Below are 9,233 nucleotides of genomic sequence, written 5' to 3'. Positions count from 1 at the left end.
AAATCCAGCGATCTGACCTCTCTGTACCCACATCGTCTTCCTCCCCTTGCCATACTCTGTACCAGGCCGTCCAGCTGCGCGCTAGGGTTCGGGAAGTCTGCTCCGTCGCCTCTCTCGCCCCCTCTCCTGGACTTTCTCCGACTTCTATCTTGGACCTAGTTCCGGCGCCGTTGAAGCACGAGCTCCCCTCCTCTCCTCTGAGTCGCGCCCGACGAAGACGCCATTGCCGCCGGCGAGCACGTAAATGTAGAGGAGTTGTGCTGTAGCTCCTGGGGGCGAAGAGGAACTGCCCAAAGGAGTCAGCTATCTTCTGCGCCTCGAGGATTTTAGGGTATGTTCTCTTATCCCATTATCCATTTATCATGGTCATATTGGGTTCTTCCCCTTTGGGATTTCCCCAATTTATTCCAAACTAGTATCATTGCGACTTGAATAAGTAGTATGAGCACCTGATTTCTGTATGAGATACACGACTGCAGATATTCTACTGCAAAATAGCCTATGCAAAGTTGAATAACTAGTGTTCTGAACCTTAATATGTATTTTGTAGTATAGAAAAACCATATTGATGCAAACTCTAAAGTAAGGTTTGTGCAGCTGTGCAGTTGAATAGTACCTAGCCATCGTCCTTTATAGCTCAGGATCCAAGGTATGAGCATCGAATTTGGTTGTTCTGTTATCCATGTACAGTATATTTGCTTCCTCCAGGCCATTCAGTTTCCATGTGTTTGAAGCCAATGGCATTTGGGAATATGAATAGTATGGGCACAAAATTGATCCGTTGGATGTTGGTAAAATTCTAGTAGTAATCACAACAGCCGGTGCAAATAGTTGAGGGGGATGTGCTCTGTGTGTTCTGTTCCTTTGTATACAATTTTTTTATACCTTTGCTAACTTGATAGTAAGGTGGACAACTCGGCATGTATGTGAAAGAAATTACTTCTTAGGAGCCTACTACATGGCAAGAGTGGGTTAGTTACTGGTTGTTCCTACGGGGTTCTTGTACATGAACTAGTAATGTACTATATGAACTTCTTCCACATCGCTGATATGAAATGGGAACGGCATTTGCAATGTTCAATTAAACTTTCTATGGTAATCCTAGTTGTTCATGTTCCTCATTTTGTTTTGCTGATGTCCACATTGTACCTATGCTCTTAAGTAAAAAGTATTGATGTGTTTTGCCTGGTACTAGGTTAATTATCCACTTTTTAACCTGCGTGTGATGTTTTGTGTTATATTTGCATGAAAAATAGTCAGCCATGGAGTCCATGACAAGTGGTGCTCTAAGTATTGGGTCAACTACGGCAATGGGAGTTGAAGATGATGCCAACAGCTTTGCCATGGTAATTCATTTGTTGTATTGGTCACATACGTACGTCGCACAGTTTCTGTCACCTGATGATTTTTTCTGAAATTTCTAGGGCACGATCCAGCAGGTCGAAAACAATGAAAATAGCTACCACACGCCAACACGAACTAGCAGTCTTCCGTTTTGTGTAAGTATAGTAGTTTTTTTTCGCACATCCAATGCATGAGCTGTAGTTTATGAACCGCACATCTTTTTATTTTGCATATCCAGGGGTCAAGATATGAGCCGGAGTGTGATCCTAACTTACAGCCCGTAATTGGTATGCAATTTGACACTTGGGAGGAAGGTATGACATTCTACAAAATGTATGCTCATGAAGTCGGGTTCTCGGTTCGCACATGGACGACACACAAAGATGAACATGGCGTACTATGGAAGAGGTTTGTTTGTGCTAGGGAGGGTTGGAGAAAGGAGGCCCCAGAAGAGGAAAGGATAAAACCTAAACGAAAATTCAAGTTAACCAGGTGTGGTTGTGAGGCTATGATTGGACTGAGGAGGCAGGATGATGGCAAATATAAGGTTGCCCGGTTTGTTCAATCACACACTCACCAACTTATTTCGCCAAGTAAGAGACATCTCATCAAGTCAAATAGGGAAGTAAGTAGTGAGTTGAGGAGCAAACTACTTACATGTCATAAAGCAATGGTTGGCACATCTGCAGCATATCGCTTGCTTAGTGTAGAGAAGGGGTGTCCGGAAAATGTGGGCTGCACAAAGCGTGACTTCCAAAACTCTCACCGTGATTTTAAAAGAGCAATTAAGGGAGCAGATGGGCAGATCATAGTAGATATAATGAAAAGTAAGCAGGCTGCCAATCCAGCATTCTATTTTGATTACCAAGTCGACGAGAATGACAAACTTATAAATATTTTCTGGGCGGATAGCATATGCAGAAAGAACTACTCATTGTTTGGTGAAGTTGTGTCTTTTGACTCAACATATCGATTTAATAGGTATAACTTGGTATTTGCCCCTTTCGCAGGAGTTAACAACCACAAATCTTGTGTCACATTTGGTGCTGCTTTTTTATGGAATGAAAAAAAAAGAATCTTATATATGGTTGTTCAAGACTTTTTTGAAAGCAATGTCTGGGGTTGCGCCTAAGCTCATCATGACCGATGAAGACCAAAGCATGAGAATAGGAATAGAACAAGTTTTTCCAAACACTAAGCATAGGCTTTGTATGTGGCACATCCTCATGAAGCTTAGTGAAAAGGTTGGCACCACCATGAAAAATAATCCAGATTTTCATGAACGGTTCATGTCATGTGTTTGGGGATCAGAGACACCAAGTGAGTTTGAGTCACAATGGTGTTCAATAATCTCCGACTTTGGGCTAGCAGATAATACATGGTTGCAGGAGAAGTATGAGTCACGCAACTCATGGATTCCGGCATATTTTATGGAGACCCACCTTGGCGGAATCTTGCGTACTCCCTCCGGTCCTTTTTAGTTCGCATATAAGATTTGACTAAAGTCAAGTCCCGTAAAGTTTGACCAACTTTATAGAAAAAAGTACCAACATTCACAATCTGAAATCAATATCAATAGATGTGTCATGACTTAAAGTTTCATATTGTATAACTTTAGCATTTCTGATATTGATATTTTTTCATATAAATACGGTCAAACTTTGTGAAGTTTGACTTCAGAGAATTCTAATATGCAGAGTAAAAAGGACCGGAGGGAGTACTACATCAAGATCTGAGAGTGAGAATGCATTCTTCAGACACTTCGCCAACCGAAATCTTGCATTGATTGAGTTTTGGGTCAGGTTTGAAACAGCTTTAGAGGAACAGCGGCAAGAAGAATTGCAAGAAGACAATGCCAGCCTTCATACACTACCTATGCTCGAGACTTGTTGGAGTATCGAGAGTCATGGTAGAGATGTTTATACTCATGAGGTTTTTGCTGAATTTCAACGTCAGGTGGTGGCTGCAAGGGATTATTGTCATGTTAAATCAATTGTCCAGGTTGGTGAGGTCCGGACCATTGGTATTAGCAGCAAGAGTGGTAAAGTTAGAGTAGTTAGTTTCAACACTAGTACTAAGGCAGCACACTGTTCTTGTAGTATGTTCGAATCACTGGGTATCATCTGCCGTCACATCATTGTTGTCCTAAAGAATGAGGGGTGTAATGAAATTCCTAGTCAATATGTGTTGCATAGGTGGACTAAAATGGCAGCACGTCAGCTTTCCTATGACGCCAACGGACATGAGCTAGAAGGCCCATCTACATGTCTTTCACCTACCATAAAAAAGTTGTACTCGGAAACATGTTCAAAATTTAGCTTGGCACTTCATGCGGCGAAACATTGTGAGGAGAAAATGAGATATTTTCACAAGGTTGTTGGTGATGCCTTCACGCAATTGGAACAGATGGGTGCCATTAGTGAGCAAAGTAAAGTTCAAGAATTTGAATCCTTCGTCGGAACATCATTCCCAAGTGTGATCAGTATTCATCCACCAGATGTAGCAAACACAAAAGGGAGTGGTAAGAGATTGAAAAGGGGTTCAGAGCAAACAGTGAACCAAAAGAAGAAGAGGTAAAGTAAGCAACCTTGAAAAAATGTCGATGTCCTTTCTACAATTTTGCTAATGTTGTTTTCTTATTCTTTACAGGGCAAATAGCATCCAAAAGGTTCCTGATAAGTAGGGGCGGTGGTTTCACTAATTTGATGTTGGAATAATTATGTGAAGTCATTCAGCTGGCTACATTCTTGCTGGAAATGGCAGTGATATTCATAGGCGATGAGGTTTTCGACTTTTGGTGCTTCCAGGAGCTCACATTTGCAAATGTGTCACTGAAGAATGCATATGTTCTATGTCTGTAACTCTGGATGTGGTCACTGTTAGCTTCAGGAAGTCGCTAACAGTAAACCATGTTGTCCCATTAGCCATGTTTAACCAGGAAGAAAAGATTGTATGACCGGGCAACGAATTGCTAAGCCTAGCTTAATGTAGGTTTTAAGATTTGGTTTGTCTTTCTGTGTTATTGTCGCAGCTGTAGCCAGCTTGCTATATGTCGTGCTCATGTGAACACTTTCTGAATTAGGGCAACCTTATTACTATGTGTATTGAGCACCGTTCATTTATTTTCCTCTGTTTTTTGTTGCTCTGTGCTTTAGCATCATCATCTGAATTTCGATAAGTGAGAACATGTTCATCTGTAATAGATATTTTTAGGCATTTTTGCAGGAGTGAAGTGATGAAAATTCTGACATGACCCTTGCCTGAAGTTCAGGAAATCTGAAAATAAAGAATGCAATAGAATATGTAATGTTTAAGATGTATGGAAATCTGTACTGCTTCTTTAAATATGTAATGTTTAAGTGGAAAGCTTGATAAATATAACTCTGTTATATTAAGTATAAAAGATGCAACTTTACAAGTAACTGCCGTGATGATTTTTTCTGTAAGTGAACAAAAGAGCTTTTGTTTTGTAACATTTTATGGAGTTAGAGTGATCTTGAGCTTCCTGTAGTGATTCTGGAGAAGCCTACCTAGGACCAGATTAGCTCATCTGGCCTGGAATAGTAGTCTTCAGTCTGGAGCCTGGAGTAGGTTTTTTGCATAGCTATGAGGATGACCATAATGCATTCTTCTTTCACCTGGAAGAATGTGACATCTGCTGCATATTTGCTTTCAAATCGTTAGTATGACAAAGCAGAAAATCCAGACCCGGACAAACCTGATCTTCTGAGTTCTGGTTATGACATGGGCACTCGTGGGATTTCCGAGCAAGGAACTGGAGGATACAGTGTAATTGTAAACTTTTAATCATTCAACCTGATGTCAAATTTCTGAAGAGATGCATTTAAAAAGAATGTGAATAGAGAGCTTCATAATTTACGTCTCTCAGCTTAGAAACAATTAGATCATGAACATGTGAAAATTATGGTTAGAAAAATGAGAAGAGAAACTACTAAATTTCCACGGTAGGATTATGTCAGCCTGTATACATGGTGTTTCTTTTATTTGTTGTAACCCAGTTACATCTTTTCCTGTGGATATATAGAAGATGTGATATACATCACAAGATTTGTGCAGCCGACATCCATTATCTCTGGAAATTTTTGATCGACATATCTAGTGGAAAGATACGCACAACCTGGGACTTCATACTGTATTCTTTTTTATCATATCAATTAACTTTTATTGCTGCCCTGCTAAATCAGTACCGGTAACAACCAAAAGATATCTGAATACATTTTATTTAGATGCTTCTATGCAAGAACATCACATCTTTCACATCGGAACAACACAAGCATCTGTATATTGTACAACAACCACTCATGTAAACTACAGAAAACCTGCATACAAGATTTTCTAGCAAATGTACATTCTTGATGATTACATGGTGCTACAAAAACTGAAGCCTGAGACAGCCATACACGATCTGGACTAGTATGAGAGGTGAAATTATCAGTTTCATCAATGCCATCTTGGAGACCTATGAAGATGACTCCTCTGAAGATTACCCAGTCATAGCTCAGGCTCTTCAACAGATTTACCGGCTCCGGGCAATGAGACTCCGTAATGACCTTCAAACAAAATAATGGTGGCATCAGGGGAGCCAAGCTAAACTTAGTAGTGACACCCTAAGCTACAATCATAGGCATCTCTGTGTGGAAATAACATTGGATTCCAAAGTATCACATTTTTAGAACACAAAGGACAGTCACTACTAGAGAAGTAGCGATGCACCATTGGTGATACATATTGATTTGGCTCAGCAGTAGTTAGCTAAAAATGTTTTTGTAACTATGGAAAACATAAATTGATGATGAGTAAAGGACGAACTAGATAACAAAATCAATAAGATGAACTCGTAATGCTTTCACGAAATTCAGTTAGACTCTGTAAGTACACGTTCTCTTTAATATTGTTTACCAATAAAGGATGAAAACAGGGAGTGCATCCCTTGTAATTGGCACGCAGATTGTAGAAATATAGTCGCAGCTCATACCTAAATTTGGTGCTCACAGCACACTATTCCAATTCTTAATCAACAAAAACATGCCCTTTAGTCAACTGGAACAAGATGGATAGAGGAAGAAGCGAACATACCTACATCCTTGAGCTGCTATCGTTGGATAGTGCTGACGGCGCCGGCGGCGCCGGCGGCGGATTGTTGAGAGAGACCGTCGAAATTTAATAGCCCTAATTCGCCTGAGTGGTACAGAAGAGGGAGAGACAGCCGCGTTTCGTTAAGCTCTGAGATCAATCTTTGAGCTCGCTGGACCTTAACCCTAGCTTCAAGAGGATGTACTGGTACAGAATCTGGCAAAGGGGAGGAAGACGATTTGAGTACGGGGAGGCCAATTCGTTGGATTTAGCTGAGCTGCAAGGACTGGTCTGCAAATGTACCATCAGGCCCGTCATCGCACTGAATCATGTCCCTTTCTTTCGAATCCAACGGCCCATACATAGCTGGTGCATCTGGTGCACCAATTCGGTCGTTTCACCAGATACGTTCTCGGGTGGGTACAACCCCCTTCTGCCCAAACTCATACCCAAAAAAACTTTATATACCCATCCAGTTCAATACACATGGACACAAATTGACACCCATACTCATACTCATACCCACTGGGTATCCAAAGGGTACAATATATAACATTTATATTTTTAAAAAGTAGATAGATGAGTCTAAAATTCAAGTTATGTTGGGTAAGTAGTCTAGCAATGATGCACCCTCCTTTGGTGGGCGGCCTCTTGGATGCGGCAAAGGGAGCACAAGCAACATTTTGTGGAATTCTGATACAACAGGAGGCGGTTAAGGGAACTGGGCATCACTTGGTCGTGAGTTGGACCAAGTCTGCTAGTGATGAGTTAATATTTCATTGTTTCGAGGAGTCATGTAGGACGTAGGAGGATTGGTGTGCTATTGGTTGCGGGCCTATGAGCTATGGCTGGTGTAGGGAATAAGGCTGGTCGTAATGGAAGTATCATAAGACTAGCCACAGTGGGAGTAATTTTAGCAGTAACATCGAGTCCAACTCAGCAAATTTGCTTATGTGGCAATGAGTTAATAAAGAGAGAGATAGTTGTAGTAACTTAGCTAGTTACTGTAACATCACATGTTCCAATGTAATATGAGTCTATAACCTAATAAATGAATCTTTGCATGTTATCACACTTAAGTTATTACCCACTATGAAGATAGTAATATCGTCTAGAAATATGTGTATGTTATTAGTATATGTTACTATCTATTGTGGCTAGTCTAAGGGGTATCATGCATGCCAACTAGATTTTTTGGATGATGTAGCACATAATTAGATGAGAAAAGAGAGGATGTGGTTTCATATCATATTATGATACCGTATCATATTAAATGTTGTACTAATTTATGTCATGCATGGCAATTAATAAGGCAAGCACTACTAGAAAAACGCTTATACACAGTAGCATAGTAGTAGCGCGGGAAAGAAGTAAACACTGCTGCTATTTAGCAGTAGCGTTTTTCAGGAAAAGCAGAAAAGCTGTAACACCCTCGATGCGACTATATCTTCCACGTGTCGAGGCACGACTTAGAGGCATAATCGCATTGAAGGCATATGTCGCAAGTCAGGCAATCATCACAAACATCCCATGTAGTATAGGTAAATAAAAGGGATAGCATAGTTGGCTTACACTCGCCACGTCAACCAAGTACATAAATAACATACATCATCCAAACACTCATGGCCCGACTACGGTGCCAAAATAAAAGATAACTCAACAAGCGACATGGTCCCGATCACCCCAACTGGGCACCACTACTGATCATCAGGAAAAGAAACATAGTAACGTTGAGAGTCCTCGTCGTACTCCCACTTGAGCTCAAGCGCGCCATCTGGACCTGTATCATCTGGCCCTGCATCTGGTGTAATAGTAATCTGTGAGCCACAGGGACTCAGCAATCTCGCACCCTCGCGATCAAGACTATTTAAGCTTAATAGGTAGGGTAAGGTAAATATATGTGGAGCTGCAGCAAGCGACTAGCATATATGGTGGCTAACTTATTTCGCAAAAGAGAGCGAGAAGAGGAGGCAAAGCGCGAGCGAGAAACTAGAGAGCAACCTGCGCAAACATTACTCCAACACCGTGTCCACTTCCCGGACTCCGCCGAGAAGAGGCCATCACGGTAACACACACGGTTGATTCATTTTAATTAAGTTAAGGTTCAAGTTATCTACAACCGGACATTAACAAATTCCCATCTGCCCATAACCGCGGGCACGGCTTTCGAAAGTTCAAATCCCTGCAGGGGAGTCCCAACTTAGCCCATGACAAGCTCTCATGGTCAACGAAGGAATAGACCTCCACCCGAGACATTCCGATCAGACTCGGTCTCCCGGTACAACAAGACATTTCGACAGGTTAAAACAAGACCAGCAACACCGCCCGAATGTGCCGACAAATCCTGATAGGAGCTGCACATATCTCTTTCTCAGGGCACACTCAGATTGTCTTAGGTACGGGTAGGCCAGCCCAGAGTTTGCCCCTGGTTGGCCACCGGGCAGCTGATAGGTGGACCAACACTCAGAGGAGCACTGGCCCGGGGGGGGTGTTAAAATAAGATGACCCTCGGGCTCCGGAAACCCAAGGGAAAAAGAGGCTAGGTGGCAAATGGTAAAACCAAGGTTGGGCATTGCTGGAAAAGCTTTAATCAAGTCGAACTATCAAGGGGTTCCCATTATAACCCAACCGCGTAAGGAACGCAAAATCCGGGAACATAACACCGATATGACGGAAACTAGGGCGGCAAGAGTGGAACAAAACACTAGGCGAGAGCCGAGCCTTCCACCCTTTACCAAGTATATAGATGCATTAAGATAACATGGCAAGATAATGATACCCCAACAAGTAAATAA

The 9,233-nt window shown here is 41.7% G+C and overlaps 1 protein-coding gene and 1 long non-coding RNA gene across 7 annotated transcripts; one reads left to right on the top strand and one right to left on the bottom strand.

Annotated features, from left to right (window-relative positions):
• LOC125515356 (protein FAR1-RELATED SEQUENCE 5-like) lies at positions 1–4,466 on the top strand. 6 transcript variants are annotated; one of them, XM_048680816.1, is made up of 7 exons: positions 1–331; positions 606–649; positions 1,261–1,346; positions 1,425–1,499; positions 1,583–2,325; positions 3,042–3,917; positions 3,994–4,466. In XM_048680816.1, the coding sequence occupies exons 3-7, from the start codon at positions 1,263–1,265 to the stop codon at positions 4,025–4,027; spliced, it is 1,812 nt and encodes a 603-aa protein (XP_048536773.1). In that variant the 5' UTR covers positions 1–331; positions 606–649; positions 1,261–1,262; the 3' UTR covers positions 4,028–4,466. The 6 variants fall into 6 exon arrangements, with proteins under 6 accessions (XP_048536773.1, XP_048536771.1, XP_048536772.1 ...); XM_048680814.1 differs by having other exon boundaries at positions 1,257–1,346; XM_048680815.1 differs by having other exon boundaries at positions 598–649.
• A 1,103-nt stretch (positions 4,467–5,569) lies between these two features.
• On the bottom strand, positions 5,570–6,809 carry LOC125512981. The gene is made up of 2 exons (XR_007285625.1): positions 6,442–6,809; positions 5,570–5,915 (listed from the first exon to the last, which is right to left on the bottom strand). It is a non-coding gene; the product is annotated as an uncharacterized LOC125512981 (long non-coding RNA).
• Positions 6,810–9,233: the final 2,424 nt, after the last annotated feature.

This window comes from Triticum urartu, chromosome 6 (genome assembly GCF_003073215.2).
Source record: "Triticum urartu cultivar G1812 chromosome 6, Tu2.1, whole genome shotgun sequence".
NCBI classification, from domain to species: domain Eukaryota; kingdom Viridiplantae; phylum Streptophyta; class Magnoliopsida; order Poales; family Poaceae; genus Triticum; species Triticum urartu.
The sequence above is the reverse complement of the archived record's forward strand: the minus strand, read 5'-3'. Positions and strand labels throughout refer to the sequence as shown.